Below are 22,679 nucleotides of genomic sequence, written 5' to 3'. Positions count from 1 at the left end.
AACCACGAGCCCATCCGATTATAAAAGCCTCCGACCAACGATTAGGGAACAGACTAGAGCGATACCGGACCCCTGGCAAGCGAGGATGAAAAGTTTGCTGAATGAAGTTTTAATTTGAATTTAGAAACTGCACACATTTTATGGGATTCGAGCCCACTCAACAGTTTCAAGTCGTAAATCGAGAGTCTTATGACGTCTATCGTATTCCAATATATTTGCTTCATGACATTTCGTAGTTAATTGATTGGTGACAATTCCGACGTGATTCTTGCTAACAACATGTAATTATCAAGTGTGAGTAAAGAAATTAGTTGAAATACTTAAAAAATTGTCCGTATGATGAAGATTTTTTGATGATTGGGCTTCTTTTAGACTTGTCACTTTTTTATTTTTAATCAAATAATGAGATGAGTCGAAACAACGTGACCGCCATCCATCTCCTTCTTAAAAACTAAAAGACAGTATCATATTATGCTGATCGATGCACATGCAGCACAGGGGCTGGTATCAGAGTTGCAGGTAGTGTAAAAACGATAATCCAGTATCCAGCGGATTAACAGATTATTGTGTTTACGATAACTCTTACACAAGCCCGCGCTGTGCATCGATGATGTCCCCACACACACGGGACGGCCGTCAGGGGTTCGTATTTACAATGTTCAATCCTTTCTTGTCAATTTATTCGATCTATTTCAGGTGACCTGGAAACTCTAAAAAACCACGAAATTAACTATGGCGGATACGGTGAAGCTGATAGCTCTGGGCGTTGCTAAAGGACTTCAGGACGGCGTATTCGGCGCTGCGCGGTTATTCTATTTGGATAAAGAATTAGAAGCCGCGCAACAGAATTCATCTCCGAGTCGCGAACCTCAGAGTACCCTCGCGCGCCGGCGAGCCGAACGCATGAAAACAACGCCGGAAAAAAAGAAAGAAAAATCCGTTCCGAACATCATGCAGAGAATCGTACTGTGCTGTATGTGGAACGGAGGAATATTTTGGGCCAGTATTATTCTCTTCAATTTCATCGTGATACCGTGTCTGAGATTCTTTACGCAGTATATATTCGCGAGCAGCGCCGATTCGAGTACGATATGGACGTGGCTCGGGCCGATGTTAACGTGGACGTTCGGCGCGTTATGGATTCTACCGTTGTTCATTCTGAGTAAAATCGTCAACAGTTTATGGTTCCAGGACATCGCCGACGCGGCGTATAAAAGTTCGCGCGGCCGTCCGAATTTGATGCCGAGTTTGAGTAAAGTGATCGCCGATGTATTGTTCAGTTTATTGCTGCAAGGATTATTCCTCATTCAGGGGATGTTGGCGAACTTTCTACCGATACGAGGTCTCGGCGAACTCGTCGGCCTCGTTCATATGTGTATGTTATATTCGTTGTACGCGTTCGAGTATAAGTGGTATAACATGGGCTGGGAGGTTCATAAACGTCTATCGTACATGGAAACTCAATGGCCGTATTTCATCGGTTTCGGTTTACCCCTCGCCGTTTTGACGTCGATGCCGAGCTCATACGTCGTGAGCGGTTGCGTGTTTTCGATTTTGTTTCCATTGTTTATAATCAGCGCGAACGAAGCGGACGCCGTGCAGCAGTCGTATTGCGATTTCCCGTTGAAATTGTTCGCGATCGTCGTTACGATCAGTAACGCGATATTTCAGCATACGGTCACCTCTAAACGTCCGAGCAGCGCCAGGTCGACTCCCTCATCGACCCCTGTTAAACGTAATACGACGATGAAATGATTTAATGTTGTCTTTTATTCGTACAGTCGAACCCGCTTAATTTGGATCAGTTTGATGTGGATTTAATCAGGACATTATTTTCGGTTCACTCTTACTTCCACAGAGTCCCTATGATTACTTAAAAAACTCCTTATAAGCTGAAAATGCTTTTAAGGTGCTTGAAACTCATTGAGCAAAATGTCGTTAATTCCTATAAAACTCCCCCTACTACGGACTATGCCTAAATCAGTACAGTCCGGATCCCGGATTTGTTTTTACCCAATGATGGTAAATTACCCAATTACTGATAGACCCCGAATTTAGGTAATATTAAGGATGAAATTTAATTGCTTACAAAACCACTGGTTTTACAATTTACTGAGATAAACAGTACCCATTTAGGAGGAGTCTACCACAATTGGGATATGTTAGTGATGCAGACACTTTCTCATAATTTGAAATTCTCTCCTTAAGAGTCTTCATATCCTGGAATGACTGATCTGTGGGGACCGTGATTCAATGTACCACCGGTTTGAAGAATATGATGTTTAATCCTGATATTCATCAGTCGCAAATGATCTGAATTAAGCGGATTCTACTTGACTGTATTTTGTGCTTCTAATCAATCGAAGCATTAATTGTTATAATCCATTGTCATTTGTATTTATTACCTCAATGCTTCTAATACAGCAGTGTACTGATCAATGTTCCGCACAAGGAGTTTTTAAAGGGCTGGCCACTTTTCGGTATCCAACAGTCGGCGATCTCTGTTAAAACTGCTGCCCTTTTAAAGTTGATGTCAATGTTTGCTTTATAAGTTGTAGTGAGTTGATGAGTAGCTTTGTAGTTTTGGTGTTTGGCTTTTAAAATAGATGCAGCCCTTCATTCTAAAATCCCAATACAGTATATGTCGAACACTGCTGATGTATATCAAATAATATCCACCTAGCCAGTACATTGTATGTTGTATATAACTTTCATATTTTTGCTTTGAATATTTTTAATTGATACGTACAAGAAGCTTAGTTTGAACTGAAGTGTGGCTGGGTGTAAATATATTTACTTGACTTTTGGTGCCATTTTATCCTTGATTGAATTGTAAAGTCGAGAGGCCGGTTTTGCTGAAAGGTTGTTTTAGTGTTAACAGTGATATAGAAAAGCTCCTCCCTTCCAGCATTTGGCACCAGATATTTATGCTCGTTTAAGATGTATGCGTGTTAAAAAATCTGATGAATGTTCTGCTTAATTCAATAGAATGATTGTAACTGACATCTTTTTAGGTTTTATGAGTTATTCTTTTTTCAAGACGATTCCATGTTCTCATAATGTCTGCGGAATATCAGAAAATACTGACACAATGTACATCATTTAATGAAAATTTAATAGCAATAAAACCAATAAACCTCAACATACTCGAAATAGGTATAAATACATGCATATAAATATTGAACAAAGCAAGATAAACTGTTTATGATATGAGACACTTTGAATAAGTTACTTTAAATATGAATTACAGTCAACCCCAGATATACCGCCCACATCGGTGCAGAACGATTTCGGCGGTATAGAGAGTATGGCGGTATATCAGGGGTGTTTTACTATGTATTTGTATAGAGATGTACATTGAGAAAACCTTGAGGCGGTAGCCGAGGGTTGGTTGTAAATGGAAGGGCGGTATATCAGTGGTTGACTGTATTCATAAAACAATTCATAAATACGCTTGTCACCTGAACAAAAATCGACTGCGATTTGAAAAGAAAAGTGTTAATTTGATTACGGAAGCTACAATCAGAAAGGCCAAGTAACTCCATAACTGCGGGTATCTCTGCACCTGCCATAGCACTGCGTAGTCGAACCGGCCGGATTTGTCTAAAATATAAACGTGTTATTTATGAAGTTCATCAGTAAGCAGATAATACGAATCCGATCTTCGATCTGAATACGTACTGAATATAGCGAATCCGTAACCCATATCCGGTACACCCATTCTGTAACTACAAGTCGGGACGACGATTTCTTTAAGGTCATCGTTATTGACTGGGAATGTTTGAAACTTGTTCGATGTTAAACGATCGACTTTCAGGTGAATGCTGTTCGGCCGATGATTTCTGTAACAGTCCGGACACGTCCATAATCTAGACTATATGAAATAAAGATGGTGAAAGATATATGTCGAATTGAATAGATCTCAAGTGAAACTGCATTAGATCCACGATTGTACCTACCACATGAGTATGTGATGTGAATATTATTGCTGGTTTCAATGTTTCTATCACCTTTTAATAAGAAATACGGGATACGGAATGAGCAATTCATTTACAGTACAGATAATGCCCGTATCTATATAGTCAACCTTAGTTAATGCGTCCCTGGTTAAAAAAAGTTAATACAGTCAACCTTGCCGCTTACTCGGACTAACTGGTAGAAATACAGGCATAATTGGTCTGAGCTATTAAGCAAAGTCTGAGTAAGGGATAGGAAAGTATGTTAAGAAATCAGAAAAATATTTCGTTTTGAAAAATAGTAGAGCGAGGTTTACTGTATAATAGATTGGTTAACACTCCCTTTAAATTTTGGTATCTGCTTCACTGATTGGAACCTTACATTCAATAATACATATCTTTCTCGATACAAAATTCCGCTATGATTGATCACGATTTTCAGTTGTTTATCGTCGGTTTGAGTCGCTACATTTTTGAGATCCTTCTTAATTTCTGTTGCAAATTTGTTCAAATCAATATTTGCCTGAAACGACAATGATATATACCAGTATCATCTGCAGAATTTCGAAACAAATGATTAATAGTAAAGAGATGAAATGAATGGTAGAAGAATCCTTACGTCGATAATATCGACAAACTTTGCTGTCTTAACTCGTTTGCTGGGGAAATACTTTTCAAATCTTTGCACTTTTGACGTCGTCATCGGATCAGATCCTTCACCACCGACATCATTGTCACCAGAAATAAACACGGGTTCAAACTAAAACAAAATTCACAACTTATTCATCGCGGAGTCGGTTTTCAAAATTATGCTCACACAAAAAATGCGAAGTGGATAGCATAAGTCTAGTTGACGCTATTTTGCTGATCAATTTTTCACTAATTTTTCTTTGATGCTTTCTTGAATATTTTGAGAGTCCAGCACCTTAAGCTAACACAAATCGATACTTCGTTTCTCATTTCTGCTGAGCTTTAGTAGTTGACCCGGCAAAATTGTGTTCACTAGAATAATAATACCACACCGGCAAAATATCTACTTTCCACAAAAATACCTTAGTTTGATATGCCTCGTGAAAAACTTGCCGAAAACGATCAACGTAGATTTGGTATTGTTGATCTGAACTGATGCTGCCCTCGTCCAACAGATCACCGAGAAATACTACAACATCTGGCTTTACGTAACTGATCGACGATTGAAATGTGCGTCGCATGTATCTGAAAATAAATGGATGTTATGGCGAAGGAGGTCGGGTCCCAAAGTCGAGCGTACATCGCCACAGACATACCTATCTGAATCATATCTTGTTATAATGCCTAACAAGTGCGGCTCATTATCGAAACCGACTAGCTGAGGATCTGTGACAAATAAAACCTTTAGATTATCCTCTTCCGTGCTACAAAGCAAGAAAAAATCTATTAAAGAGGAACCTTAGTGCTCACTTCACTTGGAGAATAGAGCTACCATTTACCGGTACTCACATAGACACTGGAATTTGCGGCCAATAAGTCGACTGTAACCAATGTGAAACATATTCATTGTATAAAATCAAGAAAACTGCAGACAGTGCAACGAAATGATTTATTTTGTGTCTCCTCTGATATTCTCTAAACCAACGGCCAGGTGGTGTCAGCGCTAACTTCATCAGGGCAGCTATACAAATACAATGCACAGATCGCCTTAAAATGTTCATTCAGTTATGGTGTTCATATGGACTATCATATCATTTAAGCATGGGAATTCCATTAGATTCAAATTGATAATCAGATTTTTGATTAATAAAGAGCTGCTTAAGTAGAGTTAGTATTTAAGCTGCTATCAAAATAAATTTTGACATTTCACAGCCCTCGACCTTGAGAGTTGATATTCTAGCAATTTATTTAACCTGAATTTGGTGGCAGCACGGTACGGCTTCCTAGCGAAATAATGCAATACCGCGGGCAAGTAAATTCAGTAGCTGACAGCACATAACAATAGATTTGAGATTCAGTGCTGCACATGCATGTTGCGGGAAACGGGCTTGCTAGAAACAGCGAATATTTTTGCAGAAATTCCAAAAACTTAAGAAAAAGACTTTTAACAATTTTTTTGCAGAAATGAACACAACCTGTGAAAAACATTTTCAACAGCTCAGCTACAACGTGATTTACAAAACATCATGATCATAGATTAAAAACCCAAGATTATTTACTCTTTTCTCGGGTGATGCCCTCATTCGTTGGAGTCCTACCCCACTAATGACCAAATAATCACGGAAGAGGAAGAGTTCTTAGTTAAAAGCACCTTTGAAATCTTTGTACAAGATTAATCCCATAAGAATTCGGACTACCATTAGAAAAGAACTTATTTAACGTTTATCGGAAGTTCTACTCAAAAAGAATTGTACCTATGGATGTCATGATGCCCCAAGGGTGTTACATCAAACGCACAACAAAAAGCCTAGACCAAAAGAGAAATTCACCCGGCAAAACGATTCCTTTACAAATGAGCTATTTAGGGATTTTGCCAATCTAAAATGGGATGTCCGACTCGATCGCAGCGGGTGGGGGAGATCATTATTTCAGTGAGCATTCAAACACATATATGTAGTCAGATAGAAGTTATTAGAAGAAAAAACTATAGTATATCATCAAAACTCCTTTAATTTGAATTCTTGTAAAAAATAATTCAATAGAAATCTGAACTGAAGAAACAAAGCATCTTACAAAAAAAATATTCTGCATGGTACCGGTAATTGAAATCAAGCTGCAGAAATTATTGTTGTTAAAATTATTCAAATATTTAACTCTTTGTATAGTGAAATTGAGTAGCATTTCGCAGGCCTATATAGATGAAATCTATGCGGTGCATGATTCAGTTCAGTCTTAGTGTTCAGTGTTTAATTATGTCATCTCGGTTGATTCTCCTTCGCTAAGGTCAAGTTATAACGATGTTATTTTTCAAATTTAGATTCAATCACGTATCGTAATCGGGTTGTTTGGTTCCGCGGGCAATGCTGAGCGATCCTTATTGTCAGATGTAATACGTATTTACACGGAATAATACGACCGATTTGATGACGTAATTTGAGGTGTCGTCTGAGATGATCACATGACTTCACAGCGTGTCGTTTATGTCGCAATTTAATTCATACCCAATTAAACAATATCACCTCTATCTCAGTAAGGTGCATCCTCGACGAAAAGACAAAGGTTTTGGACTAGAAATCATCCGCTATACGAAAAGCCACCGATGCGGATCTGGTTCCACCGTCCTGTTTAAGAGTGGGTATTCTGAGAGCTTTATGTTCAGATTTCATCCGCAAAAAGCCAAAGAAATTCAATACAAAATCTTTCTTATAATTGAGATAAAATTTATTTACACGTCTTTTGATATATAAAAATTGATATCAAAATATGTAACAATTGATATGATTCATTTATACATGAAGATTATTTACATAATTTCTTGAGTTTGTCCGGGATTTGACCGCGCATGACTCGAACACGAACACATTCTTAGTTGCGAAATGACACTGATGATGTGACGATGAAGATGAAGATGACAAAAAGTAAAAGACAGAAATAGAGGAAAATGATGACACTTGATGAATGATGATAATGATGATGAAAAATTACGATGACAGTTTAATGAACAAGTGGAAATTACCACGGTCTCCACATGGACTGATCAACATATTGATGACTGAAAGCCACTGGTTGCATCAACTCTGGGTAGTTGAATTTCATCGGTACCCCCGGCGCTGCCTGATAATTTGAATGGTTATGTAATTGATATGGAACAGTAGTTGGTAGATACAATGTCGGCCTACTGGCGCCCCCTACTGGTGAAAACAGTCCCGGAGATGATTGTAAGTCCGTTGAAGTGATTGTGGTTGCTGTTTTGTTCGGCGTGCTTGTCGGAGTGCCGAACATGATTGGACTAGATTCGCGACTGCTCACTGGAGTAACCACCGGGTCCTCCGGGGGCGATGTTTGCTTTTCTTCAGTGGCGCCACCTACATCAGTACTGTTGTGAAGCCGATCTAACGATGAAATAACGTGATTGAGTACGCGAGCGCGCATGCCTTGATCGACACCATCGAATGAGTACATGAACTGGGCGACTTCCTTCGCGCAGGCGCTGTAGCCCGATTGATACATTTTAGTGTTTCGAGTTTTCTCGTGTGATGAATCGCGTTTGTTTCTGACGTCACGTAAATATTTGACCGTCAGCTCCAGAATATCGGCTTTCTCCAGTTTATTGTAACCGGGAGTCTGTAAAGAGATCAGAAATAATTCCATTATATACATGAAGAATAATAAATCAGATGAAATTACTTATAAACATCTACAAATATTTTTTTTGTATTTTTTTTCTAGATTATCTAGGCAGTATTAATTTCAGTAATAGTTAGTTTGGATTGAAACACTGTTTACGTAGATGCGATTGATCATATAAGCTAAATAAGATAAAAACCAACTATATACAGTTTTAAGAATTTCAAAATCGAGAATTTATTCAATTAAGAATGAAAATGACATTTCGAACACTCACTAGAGATCGTCGTCACATCTCTAGTGAGTGTTCGATGTGAAATATCATTTTAATTTTTGACTGAATAAATTCTTGTTTTTAAAACTTTTAAATCTGTATATAGTGGGTTTTTTATCTTAATATCTGTTCTCCACGATTGAATGTGGTTATTCTACTAATATTAGTTAAATGACTCCGTCCCAGTTAAAACCGTCCCTGTCTGTAAACATGGTCCTATTATAACGATGTTGAATTTAATTCAGCAATTCAGTGCTCAACATAGAACTAATTCATATTACATATATAACGATCATCCACCGACTCTCTTATTATATAAGTGAAAACATTCCTCATACAAAACCAACATTCACAGTGAGAAATTCCCCACACAATAGAAAAGAACTTACCGAAGTATCTTTCTGCATGGTTTCAAGTATAAGTGATTTCAGTTCTACCAGACACTTGTTGATTCGAGCTCGTCGTTTTTTCTCCATGAGGGGTTTATTACTCTGTAAAAATAAAACACAACATCTAAACGTCAAAACTCTACGACTGCAATCGAGCAAAACTCTTGATAAGATTTATGTATCTATCTCCGAATTTTTTTCAATGAGTATTATTTGAAGTAAATATAAAAAGCAAAATCTATGAACAGTTTTTTTTAAAATATCAAATAAATACCTTTTTGCCATCTCGCATCATGAAATCACTATGGTCTTCCATCATTGAGCTTGAAAATCCAGGCGAAGAACTGATTTTCTATTTCTAGCGAACTACTTGCTCGTTGGTGAAACTTTCACTAACTGTCGTCTAGAGTGGACCCTACGGGCTATTTATTCCCTGGCATCGATATAGAGCTCTTCTCAAAAACATCGCATTTCACCCCCAGACAAACTCAAACCGACCAATGAAATTGCGCCGATCTGAGGTCAACAAAAAATACTCCTACGGCCAGTGAGTGGTGATGGACTCTTCGATACAAAAGACTTGTATACAATCACGATAACCACGCCCACCCATACCGTATCATTAACTAACAACAAGCTTACGTAATGGACATGACGAAATCAAGATGGGATTCATTTCAATTATCGCTGAAGCATTTTTCACAACTCTTCAACTACAAAGTAAAAACTTTAATTTTAAAGGATGATCTCTTAGTAAAAAGATCTTCTAATTAGAGTAAAACGGTTGCTAAGTTCAAATCCGATTTAAAAAGCAGCCATTGACAATGATTCTTAAATCTATTCTTAAGTTGTTTAGAGGTTGACGTATTAGGGGTAGGAATGGTTTGAAAAATAATAGCAATATCTATTTTAAGGCCGGTGGGGTTTAACAACAAGAACTTTATAAAACAGAAGTGGGAATAGAAATGTCAGGTTTCACGATAATCGATAAAGTTGTTGGGGATATTTTGTTCGAAGATTTCGGGCTACTCATAGTCGAAAATTTTTCGACACTTTTTCTAAGCAATGCCAAGCCCACAAATAGACGTGATCTAATATTTGAAACGGTAGACAGACCGCAAATAGAATTGTACCAAATATTTTCTAACATGTCCCCGACATTAATCCGTTGGCGCAAACTCTTTAAGTTCCGGCTGATTCATGGCGATAGTCTGTAAGAATTCGTCCCCACAAAGTCCATCTTTGCCGAAAATGTATTCTATAAAAGTCAAGTTTTTGCGATTATCTTCTCGGACGAAATCTAATATTTGTCATTGGCTTCGTTAAATCAAACGACACCTCGCGTTGCGTCATCAAATCCGAGATAATTCCATTATTCCGGACAAATATCCATTAAAACCGAACTAAACAACGACAGTCAAGACAAACTTGCTACGCATTAACAAAGATTCTACGACATTGATGGAAGTTGTTTGGTTTTGAAATTTAATCAAAGTTGAATGAAGCGCTTTATACGTGGTGTTAATGTATGACGCCTTCTGGAAAATAGTGGGGATTCGCGTTAAAATGACGAGGCGCCTTGATTCTATCATCTGAAAAGCTGTCAAAGACAGAAATATTCCCAGTAAAACATTTCCCGAAAGAATTATCAACGGCATTTGTGATCTTCATTGTGATTTGTGGCTTTTAAAGAGATCTAATTAACTAATTAATCAATTAATTTATTCACTAGATATTTTTTCAAACCAGATGAATATCTAATCTTATAGATTACATGACCAAGTAGTTCCGAAGATTATTGTACAATTTCACCCTGTAACCAATTTCATAATTGCAGACTTCGTAAGTTCGAATTACAAGGTTCAGTTTTATGAAAGACTTTTGATATCATGGCTATGCGATTAGCTATATTGCATGGATCTTTTCTTTGATACAAAGGGTTAATATAATGATAATATGATCGGAAATAACATTATTTATTATACATGTATGAAACAAATAATATCGCTATCTATTCCGATTTGGATTAGGACGATTACTGACAATTATAACGTCTCAAAGACCGTAACACTTCATACATAAACCATTGAAAGTCTATGGCATAATTTTTAGTTTCCGTTGAAGACAATCAAGATTCAGTGACCCCTGGAAAGCGAGTGTTACTATTCGACGTTTATGATAATTATTTGGCGTACGTTCTCAATCGATCAGATGATAGTGCGCGTCGTGTGATAATCAATCGAAGGTAATTTGGGCACCTTCCAAGACGAAACAGACGACCTCAAATAATCAGAATCACATCTGATCGATCAATGAAAGAAGTGACGAAAATTAGTCGCAATTTTGCGTCCGTTTGATATCGGTAATTTCATAATCGCAGGCCGTAATAGTTAGCAACATTTCTTTATTCGTAAAAGGGAAATGGCATCTTATATGGAAAACGCTGGCATCTAAAATTGAATTTATCCTCTTCCAAAATCCAAAGCCCAACCATGGACGTATAAACTTCTAATTCAAAGCAAATGTGCTCACCGGCACACTACTGAGCTGCCATGACTGATGCGTACAATTTGGAAGACTTCTTGGTCAGTGATAGTGGCAATTTAGTTGTGAGGGCCAGTCGGGTGCAGTGACTGGTTGTCAGTGTTCTATCCCTGTCAATGTAGGCCCATACCCTGTGTAAGAATTCATACATTTACTCCAACGGGCTTTCAATCTTACTGTTTTTAGAATGCATTGATCTGCGTGGAATAATTCATGTGTTAGGAATTTTGATATTTTCAGTAAATTGAAGGGAACCTCTGACAGCCTTCGAGGGTATTTTCCACAAGATCGCACCTATTTTTCGTGGACTGACACGCTGCTTAAGAATTCATTTATTCTCCCGCGGATTTTCAATCTTACTGTTTAAGGCGTTTATCTACAAAGAATCAGTGATTTTTTTCGAATTTTGACATTTCATAACTTTTATAAGTTAACCGCCGAAGACCATTACAAATGAAAGGTCAAACAGTACAATGAGGGAACTACTGACAGCCTTTGAGGGTATTTTCCACTAGATCGAATCTCATTTTTCGTGGACTGAAACCCGCTGAGAATTCATTACGCTAATCCGTACCCCATAGTCACCCAATCATCCCCCGGTTTTCAACGATTTAATTACGGCTTTCAGATGTCAATGACCTAATTTTCCGCCTTATTTTTATCGCTTGTATCAGATCATAGCTTCCTGGTAGACCGCCCCCTGTTGGCACCCCTGGTGACCTCCCCGGGGCAGAAACACACCCGGGTATCAGTGTCCACATATACATGAAACCGCGACGATGCTATGTCCTCAGGGTTGCACGATGATTATAGGGTTTTATACACAACTCTTTGGACAATTCGAAGGTGCAATCTTTTTGATTTGAGCAAGTGAAATTTGTATCATACGAATTTCGATTCATTAGTCGTGGTATTGGTCGTGGGATGTAGAATTAGGAGTGGATTTTACATTCAATCCACGTAATAGACAAATCTTCAGCAACTCGCGAATTGACACTGAATGTCCACCACGACTATCATATAGTATGAAAAAACCTTAAAAATCAAATCTCAGATTATATTCCAAATATTGGAGCAATTCCTTCACTTGTTATCCTTCGATATAAGTTCAATAGATACTTTATGACGGGCCCTACTACAGTCTCTAAATTCGTGTATCAAGATTAAAAGTCAGCAGTCTCGTATCTTGAAATGCCCAACAACACATTTTCAACTCAAAAGAGACTTTGTATGGTAGCTTTTTCTATCGTCTGAAATATATTGAATACACGACTTAAGAGTATCGATATTCTTGAAACCTTATGGCAGAAAATAGAACGGCATGAAATTCACTTTCTTGTGATCCATTATAAAGACACCGACCTGCTACTTGACAAGTATAATTAAGACCTACGAGCCTCCATTGCAAGAAGGAGTGCACTCAGAAACAATAACACAAGGTACTTCAGTTGTGAAATAGATTTTCATTCGTGAAGTAGCCCTTGAAACCGATCGATTCGGTGCATGTAGAATTTGCATCGAAATGTATTTAATGAGATTCTGTTTTGATCGGATTTGGTTTGACGGATGAATGGTATATGTGGAGGTTGTGAAGTGTGTAATGATTTTCAGATTGCGGTCAATTCTGTTGAACGATTTCCAAACGAACATTATTCCATTATTCCAGTATTTGTAAGTTATTTCAATCACTGGCCGCAAACACCGAGCCACTAAAAGGTGGTCTTTTAATCCAACAGGCTAGTTACCATTCAATTCCCTAAGGCGACAGACAATATTGTATAACTTCAAAAAAATTATTTCTGAATTAATCAACTATGTTTCCTTTTCACTCCGTCAAGTAAAGTTTTTCGATTTGTTGGAATTTGATATCGTAACTAAGAGCAAATCTTTGCCGTCGATATCTCAATTACGATCTCAACTATCAGAGAAGCCTATCGAATATTATATAGGGTTGGGCTGTTGGTTGTATACGGTTGGGCTGCCGGTGCGGCCGTGCAGAAATTACAAGTATCATATTCTTCGGTTGCTAGGTGGTCAAGTCCACTTTATGTTTTAACGTTATTTCACACGCTATTATCCTCTTGAAGAAAGCGTCCATAAAAACCAACCCAATCATTGTTACGTATGTTTCAACCGCCCACAACGTTAACCCTATCATCCTCGCTAACCAGGGTCTCCGATCAACATTGTTTCCCGAAACGCCCACATTACACAAACGTATGGTTTCCCTGTAATCTTCCATTCGCCAATTCATCAACAACCGAAGAACTATTTTATGGCATAAAGTTTTCAAGATTTTAATTAGATTCTAGAAACGAGCACAAAATGTATTTCGAAGACGCGCAGCTTTTTAGTAAATCAAGAAGTTTCTTTAAAAATGGAGGGAAATTCTCAGACACGAGTTTGAAGCTGTAGATACATAATTCAAAGACATATTATGATAAAGAAATCATATAATTGTAAGGAGGAAAGATGTTGGAGAATTTCGATAGATTTAAAATCGTTATGTACACATTTCCCTCCGAGGCTCGTCTACCTTTTTGAACAGATGCAATGTATGTTGCCGGGGACCAGAAACGATATGTTGAATCTTTATTCTGACTTCACAACTCTTTACGTATTTTTTACAATAGTCATATTGCTGAAAGGATCTGGTCTCACAGATGAATCTAAATCATTCGATACTATGATATAGTAGACCCAATACACTATTGTAAAAATCAAAAAACTTCCTAAAAATCCAATCCTCGCTGCAAAATCGATCCAATCCGAGCGTGTAAACTTCTTCATGAATTTCGGTACGGGTTTGGTCCCTTTTTGTCGCGTTTTGTCATCCAGATTGTAGGTACAATTCCCACTTTCGCTCATTTCGAATTGTGTTTCGGCATTTTTTGCGTTCCCATTGGCATCATCGGCCATCTGAAAACAGATACTATTGATTTACATCAGGTATATATTCAATCGATTAACAGCAATTGCAATTTATTTCAGATTTTGCATAAACTGAAGTCGGGGTTGGAATATAAGCATAGAGAACAGTCGTAAGGAATTCAGGAAAAAAATCAAAAAGAGTTGTAATTGCTCGATTCTCCAGACGAACCTGAGCTTTGTTTTGCGCCTCAGTTGCTTTCTGGGCAAGTTTTTCTTTGTCTTTACGGAAATAGTAATTCACGATCGCGAATTCGACGAGTGCCCCGATAGCGAACGCCAGACAAACCGACATCCAAACATCCATCGCTTTCACGTACGATACATGAGGCAGCGACGCCCGATTCGACGAAGTTTGGGTGATGATCGTCAGAACGGACGTGATCCCGAGGGTAACACGTGCCGGAACTGCGCTGACGTCAATCCAGAACGAGAGAAATGCGAGAACGACCACTAGTCCGCTGGGGATGTAAACCTGTATCAGATAATATCCGTATAAACGTGTGAATCGTAACTCCGACACCAAACACGGATAATCGCCTAAAATACAAACAAAAACAATAAATCTCTAAAAATTTTCTAATCTATTTCATGTGATTTAACATGAATATCACATACCAGACAGATAACTGGCCCCACAACTTCCAATCCGTATTCGAGCCACCTTGTAAGATGGTAAAAATAGATCGGTATCCTCGCATTCTATACCCAAACCGTACCACTGCATTGTCACATCAGCCGTAGTGAATGCATCTGTAGCAAATACATAAAAACATAGCATATAACTACATATATTTTGTTTTATGATGGCATTTGCGAATACGCAATAAGTTTCAGGGTTTCGGAGATTTTCGTAAATTTAGTACTTACAGCTTTCAGTGAATAGGAAACAGTGTTGTGTGTCTAACGGGAAATATTTCAAATCCATCGCGCATTTAATCGTTAACGTTAACCTGAAATAAATGCAGCGCCTTTACATAAAGTTTTCCCCTCAATTCGAATATACGTTCATTTTCTATCAAGTTTTGAGATCTTGTAAAAGAAACCGAAGAATTTGAAAAATACAATGTTCCGATTGAAATTTTTTTTTTTCAAACAATACCTGATGCTGTAGTAGACAGTACCGTTTGGGTAAATTCTGATCAGTACATTAGGCTCGGTTTCCATATGTCTACGAGACATTTTCTCGTTGGAGAAAAATGTATCCGGAGTCCAGATCTTCCGCCTGTACTCGGCGTCTAAGGTGATATGATTATTGTATATAGTATATGATAGTCTCGGGTCCATCCAAATCTGACGTAACATTATACTCATTTTATACTCCTGAAAAAGATTTTATCATTTTATCATCAAGTTGCGCCAATGTTCAGAGATGTTTAATTCCTTCTTCAATTAAATCTTACCATATTTGAACTATCTACGTGGCTTATAGTATTAATTTTCATATTCACCTTAACGTGGACAGGATGCGCTGATCAAGAAAAACAAAGAATCGATAATGATTTTGTATATAAAGAAATGGAGTTTATGGAAGATTTCAATATCAACTGAAACTTACCCATTATTTCGAATGGTCGAATAGCCTTACTGTAATTACCACCGTGTATTAACTCGTTTAATACCTGCTGAATTAAAGTTCTATTTCCGCCGCCATAGCTGAAAAAATGAAATTATTTCTCAAATAGATATAATTAAAAACAAAATAAATAAATTGCAATAAAAAAGGCAATGAATCATGTAGATCACAATATCCGTGATAAAACGATACGAATAAAATCCCACCATAAATTACTTAATGATAAAATGATTTTTTTTAATAAACATTTTATCATTTATTAATTTATTGCGGGATTTTATTTAAAATAAGGCAAAATATATTGATAAGAATTACCTACCATATTTGTACCAGGCAAATATTGATAAAACTGATTGCAAAGAATCTCTTCATATTTGTGTTTAATTTTGTTTTGTATGTTCTGAATCCATCGGTAACAGTATAATTAAAAAGTGATTGTGTAAACTTGTGTTATATTACTTTCTCACGAAATCACGTGCGCTCTCAGGGCACCTTTTACTGGTCGTTTTTCTGGATAAGTGTTGACTTACTTAATTATTATCAATCGAGTCGTGATAAATGTGGAACCTTTCGTGTTCCTTTTTTCTATCGAAATTGTTAGCTGTGGAATAAAATTCCCCTAAAATTTATTTAAGATATCGGCGCGTTATTTCTAAAGGCTATTTGAACTTAGGTGACATTCTCGCTGTTTCGTTGAGTTCACCAAGTGTGTGCAACGGACTCCGTGGCGCAACGGTAGCGCGTCTGACTCCAGATCAGAAGGTTGCGTGTTCAAGTCACGTCGGGGTCACATGTCGATCGTTTTTTTTCGATATTACGATAGATTTTTCTCTTTCATTTCCATCCGATTCTCTCTTCACCAAAATAACCAGGCTAGATTTCACGGTCAAGTATGCGTTTTGCCTTTGAAGCCAACGAAACATAAATCGGCAGTGTTCAGATATTAGAATCATAAAATTGTACTACGGCGACTGAGCGGAATCGAATAGACATCAATTTTTAAGAAAAGTGAAGATCAAAAGGATAGTTTCGCACTGTACGATTTCCGCATAACATATATTCAGAAATTAAGATATCAAAGGCTGCTTGTTTAGGCGGCCTTTGATTAAGCAAATGCAACAGCAAACTCCACGAATTAATGATAAACCCGCTTGGTTGTTTATCGTTCCCGCTACTTTCATCCGCATCGTGTCGTAAAAACGTTGACCTGTTTACGGTGGAAAGCAGCCGGAGATCAGACGAATTCGGCCCCGGTTTAGATCCCGCTCGGCGGCGAAGTGCGCAACGAACGCCGAGATGTAACGCAGACGTTTTTAGCCGCTAATTGCTGTTCTAACGTCCATCGAATCGAACGTTTGCGAAATAAATGTTTTGTTATCAAACCATTAAAATCTGGTAGAGATTTTTTTGCGCGGGTTTCATTCTCGAAAAGCAACATAGAACGGATGATGGATATTCAGGACTCGGTCGTTGTGCGCCGATGCGGTTAGAACCTCATCACATGCGAACCGACGCCTACGAGCATCGAACCAGTTTCCGGCAAATTGTTAAATATATCGAATTTATAAAACAAGCCGAATATCGCGTTACTGTTGAAAAAAGATTTTACGCACAATTTTGAAGCGCGAGTTTGAGAGAAGTTGTTATTTCATATTCAAAGCGCATAATACGCGTTATTGTCATTTAGAGAATTGGATTTATTGCTGTTTTTATGTTTTTATGACCAGAAAACCGCGCGTCGAAATATTCGACGAATTCATTCGAGCAACGAATAACAATCTCTGAACAGAGTGAGTGGTATCAGCGCATTGTTCTCTGATTCTCGATTCAGTTTTACTCTTAAAACTATGTATTCCGGACAATATTTAATCTTTCTATCGATATACGGATTGTGGATGTGTGAACTGTGCAACTCTGACCGTTTCGCGCACATCAATTCACCGTCAAGCAGACACTTCTCATCGGAGGAGCCGATCCCGCGACCGACTCGCAGTTACATCAACAAACACACACTGGCCCGGGGTAAGATCTATTTGTTCTGGGATTTCGACGAAGAATCGATGACGTTCGAGCTTCACGCGAGGACGACGGGCTGGCTGGGGTTCGGTTTATCAAGTCACGGAGGAATGAAAGGTGCTGATATGGTCGTTGGATGGGTCACAAACAGCGGACACGTTCATTTTCAGGTCGGTTACGAGAACAGAAATAATTAGATACATGGTCGTAATTCCCGGATGATTTCTGATGTATAAAAGAATCCCGTGAAATAATTCATAATTTCTTTCTCCATTGTATTATTGTGTTTAGGATATGCACGCGTCTGGACGCTATCGTCCTAAGATCGACACGAGTCAGGATTATCACTTACTCGCATCAGGCGAAAATGAACATTTCACAATGTTTAAATTCCGACGAAAATTACTTCCCTGCGATGATAATGACCAACAAATAAAGGTTAGATATAAATGTATTTCTTTTTTTTGTTTCGTGCAAGGTTGCATTTTTTTTTTAAAGCGATAACATATATTTTTGATGTGCGCAGTTCAAACGGAAAGAAATTATCTTCAGGGCAGTTATAATTTAACAGCATCACTCATCTGGAGATGAAAGATACATTTAATGTTACAAAGCTTTACTAAGATGAAAGTCAGCATCCCAGCCTGCTACTGTAGCAAACTATATCATCAACATCTTCAAATCTACCCGATAAAAACTGCCATATATCAAAGTATCAGTGATCTGGCTACAGGCAGGAATTTGAAGTACAATACATAAAACCTTCCATCCTAATGTCTGATCTGAGAATTTATTTTCTTTATATCATCAAATTAGAAACCTCGCTTGCCGAAGGTGCCTATAGCGTCTTGCTCATGAAATATTTACCTAACGTATAGAAATATACTTCAAAATCCTATTCTGGCTTATTCCAGAAATTTCAACGACAAATCCGCGCATATATTCACGCGAGAAATTTCCATTTTTGTTTACGTAGATGAATGAAGAAATCCCACACTTCGAATTAAATTGTACGATAGAATTTATTATTTTGAAATCACAACGTTTCGGCAGTTAACTAACAGCCATCATCAGGTGGATCAGTTTACGTAGTTTTGTATGAATCAGACGGTTACCGACGGCGTATTTTTTATTAGGTGATTTTTATTATCGGTAGCGAGGTCAATAAAATGATTTTGACGATATATTTGCCCTCGCATTCAACCTCTTTTACCCTCTCCGGGGCCGCCAGTGTACACCTAAATACAGATAAATAATGTACCTCGTGAACCCACCAGATTTGAGTCATAGCTTTTTGGCTGACATTTATAGAATTGGGAATATCTGCCAGAACCATAGCATTAACCCAATAATTTTCAGCTAAGATTGTTTTAAAACGTGATAAAAATGTGCTAGTTTACGAATCGTCCTGATCCTAAATCAGAGGAAATGTGATTTTTATATATGGCTAAGCACACTCTGAATCGAAGGATATATTCTTAATGTTTCACGGCCCAGAACGGTTCAAAACGGTTCAAAACTCAATCAATCAAAACTCCAGCTTCTTTATTTCAGTACGGAACTAGTCGCATAATATACGCGTGGGGAGATAAAGACCCGGAATCTTTCATTACATTTCCTTATCACGGAAAAAACCGAGGTTCGATCAGTTTGACATTACTCGACTATAACAGACCGGTACAATTACAAATACACCGTGAACTTTACATGAAATACTTCGATGTCAGAATGGATTCGGTAAGTATCGGTGCGGTAGTATCACTAGTCAATATCAGCTCGGTGGTGATGACTTACGCAAGTTTTTCTCCAAATAGTTCCAAATATCGGCTGAAGGAAACTACGTGTATTTTTCATAAATATTATATAAGCCTTCATTGCCTTCATCTAATCCCCTCCAAATTATATTAAAATATTTCATATTTGTATATTCTCGGATATCCCATATCTATGACATGTTGTAATTTATTGTGGAAATAAAATTATTATTATTATTATTATTATTATTATTAAATATCTTACGAGAATAAATCTTGAATTTAAGGATAATTTACCGCATAAAGATACAATATATTGGTGCAAACAATTTAAATTACCGGAATTCAGTAAAAAAGTGCACGTAATTGAGGTAAGTCGTGTTGTTTTCAATATGCCATTTTACTATTCACAAGGCATAGCTCTAACTAACACCATTTTTACTCTCCCAATTCGTCTCTATCGATTCAGATAAAACCGTTGATTCAGCCCGGTCACGAGTCTTTAGTTCATCATATATTGGTGTATTTATGCAGTAGTTTCGTCAGTCACTTCAGTTCTCGATCCGGGCGTCAATGTCTGTACGATCAAATGATGCCCGCCAATGTATCGACTTGCGAGGTAGTGATGTTCGCTTATGCAATAGGAATGAAGGTAACAACAATAAACAACACGGCGGAATAATTATCATTCATGAAAAAATGTTGGAAATGTTTTATACGAATTATTTCTTTTAGGGATTAGTATTTCCTGTGAATGTGGGATACCCCCTCGGGGGTGACGATCCCGCGCGTTATATGTTATTCGAAGTTCACTACGACAATCCAAGAATGAAAAAAGGTAGTTTAAATGTTTAGATAATTTCTTGTTGATTTGATTCGCTGTTGTTCCTTACAAACCAACCTGACGGAAACGAAACAATAGGAATTCGAATGTTGGTCATGTTGGATGACGTTCAGTCGATATTACAGATTTTGTGTGTGTGCTAACTACAGATTTCGGTTCCGGTTCGAGTAAACACCCCAGAAACATTTTGTAAAGTTTGAATGTTCTTTGCGGAATAAAAATAGCGAATCCAAAATTTATTCGTTCCATTTTTTGTAGGGATTCGTGATCAATCTGGTTTGAGGTTTTACTACACAGAACGGCTGCGACAACACGATGCAGGTGTTTTGGAAGTTGGTCATACAGTCTGGTGGCCTCCGATGCTAATTCCGCCTAAAGCGAAAGAGTTTAGAGTCGATAACTACTGTTCAGGATCTTGTACTGGGAAGGTAAGTGGGACCCATGACGCTATAGACCAAGTGACTCAGTTCTTCCGACGATGTAGCTGTAATTCACGTGACTATATTTACTACGCGTTACGATAAATCGTTGTCCTTTAGTTGTAAACATAACGTTTTTCTATCAAAAAATAAAACAACTGGACATTTTTACGATGCTGTTAATCATCGCTCTCTAACTCTTTCTGCAGCTCGGTTTTTCCGGAATCGTATGGAGCTTGTTTGTTTTTCAGTATATTCCGGTAAACGGTATAAACCTGTTAGCTGTAATGTTACATACACACACGTCGGGACATCGCATCTGGATGAAACACGTCAGAAATGGCCGCGAGTTGCCAGAAATTGCCAGAGATAATCATTACGACTTCAACTATCAGGTATAATTCAAATACATCTTTCCTTGACTTCAGAATCCAATGCTACGAAGTCACATTTAAACACACAAAGTTTCTAGCCGCCATCTTGTAAGGGCACTTTTGTTTGTTCATTTCTTCCCTTTTTAAATAACTATTCGTGATGCATGTTCAATCATATTTCTCCGGTGACTCAGTGGCAACTTTCGCCACATTCAAACCGCGTTACAATTCTGATAGAATGTATTTATATTTCCAGCAATTCCGTCTTTTACCGAAACAGATTAAGGTTTTGCCTGTGAGTGTTAATTGTTTACCGTAAATGTTTTATAAGAGAACGAGCTTTTTTTAGGATAAATTTCCTTATTTTCAGGGCGATCATTTGATCAGTACTTGTACCTACAGAACATCCAGACGAACTAACTTTACATTGGTAAGTAATGAAGCTCGATAATGCCGCTTATCTGCGATAATTATTGTATATGTAAATGTGAATATTTCAGGGCGGTACGTCAACACGCGATGAAATGTGTATACACTTTTTGATGTATTACCCGAAAATCAAGTTGACTAAATGTTTAAGTACGATGTACGAGTGGCTGCCTATCAAAAAATACGTCGTCGACAAAGTCAGGTGCGGGACACGCCATGTATAATAGAAGTCATCATATAGAATATGTTTGAAATTGTCGAATTAAGCTCCGTTAAATTGAAATTCTTGTGTTGGTTTTTGTAGAAGCGGAGAAATTAATTTTGATCCGACACAAAAGACAAATAACATGTTTTCCTATTTCAATCGAATCAAATGGACGAATAAAGAGACGAAAAAATTCCAGAAAGTTCTCGACGCTGTTCCACAGTACAGGGAGTATTGTGAACAAATAGGGGGCGGTGCAGGTCCTATGGTTTCGCCGGTAGGTGGCTATTTTAGATATTTTCGAAAAAAACTTATCGGATCGTTGTTGATCACTCGATCAATTTTCTATTCTTCCAGAAAACGACGTATCGGCCGAAAATTCGAATAAAATACCCGTATGTTAACAACACCACGTGTTCGCAGCCTGTTTCGTACGGATTTAGATCGCGTTTGTCTTCTGCGGCCAATAGAGGTCGCACGAGTATTTCATCGTTACTGATTCTCCTGATCATCATCCCTGTAATGCAATAATCGACGTAAAATGAAAAACAAAACTTGCAGGATTTTTTTTATCGCAATTTACTGTTACGAGATATAATGCTTTAATTTATTTAATACAGTTATACATAATTATAATGTTCTTAAAACTCAGCGTTCGCCTGATATAGTTGCTGTCTTATAGGCGTTTCTACGAAACTGAATCGACTCGCGGTT

The 22,679-nt window shown here is 37.7% G+C and overlaps 5 protein-coding genes and 1 non-coding gene across 8 annotated transcripts; 3 read left to right on the top strand and 3 right to left on the bottom strand.

The window, feature by feature from the left end:
- Positions 1–172: 172 nt before the first annotated feature.
- LOC141903635 (etoposide-induced protein 2.4 homolog) lies at positions 173–3,003 on the top strand. Of its 2 annotated transcripts, none has more exons than XM_074791841.1 (2): positions 173–294; positions 697–3,003. In XM_074791841.1, exon 2 carries the CDS (start codon positions 733–735, stop codon positions 1,753–1,755), a length of 1,023 nt encoding a protein of 340 aa, XP_074647942.1. In that variant the 5' UTR covers positions 173–294; positions 697–732; the 3' UTR covers positions 1,756–3,003. The 2 variants fall into 2 exon arrangements, with proteins under 2 accessions (XP_074647942.1, XP_074647943.1); XM_074791842.1 differs by having other exon boundaries at positions 181–281.
- Positions 3,004–3,141: 138 nt separating this feature from the next.
- Positions 3,142–5,800, bottom strand: LOC141904117 (metallophosphoesterase 1 homolog). The gene is made up of 8 exons (XM_074792628.1): positions 5,436–5,800; positions 5,243–5,350; positions 5,009–5,171; positions 4,576–4,716; positions 4,339–4,479; positions 3,960–4,010; positions 3,682–3,874; positions 3,142–3,603 (listed from the first exon to the last, which is right to left on the bottom strand). The coding sequence occupies exons 1-8, from the start codon at positions 5,645–5,647 to the stop codon at positions 3,458–3,460; spliced, it is 1,155 nt and encodes a 384-aa protein (XP_074648729.1). The 5' UTR covers positions 5,648–5,800; the 3' UTR covers positions 3,142–3,457.
- Positions 5,801–7,598: 1,798 nt separating this feature from the next.
- LOC141904514 (transcription factor HES-1-like) lies at positions 7,599–9,519 on the bottom strand. The gene is made up of 3 exons (XM_074793105.1): positions 9,511–9,519; positions 8,877–8,978; positions 7,599–8,210 (listed from the first exon to the last, which is right to left on the bottom strand). The coding sequence occupies exons 2-3, from the start codon at positions 8,961–8,963 to the stop codon at positions 7,599–7,601; spliced, it is 699 nt and encodes a 232-aa protein (XP_074649206.1). The 5' UTR covers positions 8,964–8,978; positions 9,511–9,519.
- Positions 9,520–14,033: 4,514 nt separating this feature from the next.
- LOC141904513 (glycine receptor subunit alpha-1-like) lies at positions 14,034–15,910 on the bottom strand. The gene is made up of 7 exons (XM_074793104.1): positions 15,907–15,910; positions 15,752–15,819; positions 15,451–15,671; positions 15,219–15,301; positions 14,967–15,101; positions 14,521–14,888; positions 14,034–14,339 (listed from the first exon to the last, which is right to left on the bottom strand). Exons 1-7 carry the CDS (start codon positions 15,908–15,910, stop codon positions 14,034–14,036), a joined length of 1,185 nt encoding a protein of 394 aa, XP_074649205.1.
- A 732-nt stretch (positions 15,911–16,642) lies between these two features.
- Positions 16,643–16,714, top strand: Trnaw-cca (transfer RNA tryptophan (anticodon CCA)). Its single transcript has one exon. It is a non-coding gene; the product is annotated as a tRNA-Trp (tRNA).
- A 501-nt stretch (positions 16,715–17,215) lies between these two features.
- Positions 17,216–22,552, top strand: LOC141903989 (DBH-like monooxygenase protein 1). 2 transcript variants are annotated; one of them, XM_074792417.1, is made up of 13 exons: positions 17,216–18,110; positions 18,232–18,378; positions 19,495–19,677; positions 19,982–20,065; positions 20,164–20,346; positions 20,430–20,532; positions 20,797–20,966; positions 21,209–21,352; positions 21,588–21,626; positions 21,702–21,761; positions 21,832–21,962; positions 22,065–22,242; positions 22,323–22,552. In XM_074792417.1, exons 1-13 carry the CDS (start codon positions 17,772–17,774, stop codon positions 22,494–22,496), a joined length of 1,935 nt encoding a protein of 644 aa, XP_074648518.1. In that variant the 5' UTR covers positions 17,216–17,771; the 3' UTR covers positions 22,497–22,552. The 2 variants fall into 2 exon arrangements, with proteins under 2 accessions (XP_074648518.1, XP_074648517.1); XM_074792416.1 differs by having other exon boundaries at positions 19,982–20,094; positions 20,163–20,346.
- Positions 22,553–22,679: the final 127 nt, after the last annotated feature.

The sequence above is a fragment of the Tubulanus polymorphus genome, chromosome 4 (assembly GCF_964204645.1).
Source record: "Tubulanus polymorphus chromosome 4, tnTubPoly1.2, whole genome shotgun sequence".
NCBI classification, from domain to species: domain Eukaryota; kingdom Metazoa; phylum Nemertea; class Palaeonemertea; order Tubulaniformes; family Tubulanidae; genus Tubulanus; species Tubulanus polymorphus.
Note: the sequence above shows the minus strand (reverse complement) of the source record. Positions and strands in the feature narration are given on the sequence as shown.

What these genes read in the sequence shown, in the direction of transcription:
- LOC141904513 (XM_074793104.1), bottom strand. An exon ending in TTTCCTATTCACTGAAAGCT is followed by an intron (nt 15,102 to 15,218) that starts GTAAGTACTAAA and finishes TATTTGCTACAG; the next exon opens with ATGCATTCACTACGGCTGAT. An exon ending in AGGCGCAAAACAAAGCTCAG is followed by an intron (nt 14,340 to 14,520) that starts GTTCGTCTGGAG and finishes ATCTGTTTTCAG; the next exon opens with ATGGCCGATGATGCCAATGG.
- LOC141904117 (XM_074792628.1), bottom strand. Translation starts at nt 5,647, where the DNA reads ATGAACATTTTAAGGCGATCTGTGCATTGTATTTGTATAGCTGCCCTG. An exon ending in CCGCAAATTCCAGTGTCTAT is followed by an intron (nt 5,351 to 5,435) that starts GTGAGTACCGGT and finishes CTTGCTTTGTAG; the next exon opens with CACGGAAGAGGATAATCTAA. An exon ending in TCACATCACATACTCATGTG is followed by an intron (nt 3,875 to 3,959) that starts GTAGGTACAATC and finishes TATTTCATATAG; the next exon opens with TCTAGATTATGGACGTGTCC.
- LOC141903635 (XM_074791841.1), top strand. Translation starts at nt 733, where the DNA reads ATGGCGGATACGGTGAAGCTGATAGCTCTGGGCGTTGCTAAAGGACTT.
- LOC141904514 (XM_074793105.1), bottom strand. Translation starts at nt 8,963, where the DNA reads ATGGAGAAAAAACGACGAGCTCGAATCAACAAGTGTCTGGTAGAACTG. An exon ending in CCATGCAGAAAGATACTTCG is followed by an intron (nt 8,211 to 8,876) that starts GTAAGTTCTTTT and finishes ATCTCTTTACAG; the next exon opens with ACTCCCGGTTACAATAAACT.
- LOC141903989 (XM_074792416.1), top strand. Translation starts at nt 17,772, where the DNA reads ATGTATTCCGGACAATATTTAATCTTTCTATCGATATACGGATTGTGG. An exon ending in TACGTCGTCGACAAAGTCAG is followed by an intron (nt 21,963 to 22,064) that starts GTGCGGGACACG and finishes TGGTTTTTGTAG; the next exon opens with AAGCGGAGAAATTAATTTTG. An exon ending in CAGGTCCTATGGTTTCGCCG is followed by an intron (nt 22,243 to 22,322) that starts GTAGGTGGCTAT and finishes CTATTCTTCCAG; the next exon opens with AAAACGACGTATCGGCCGAA.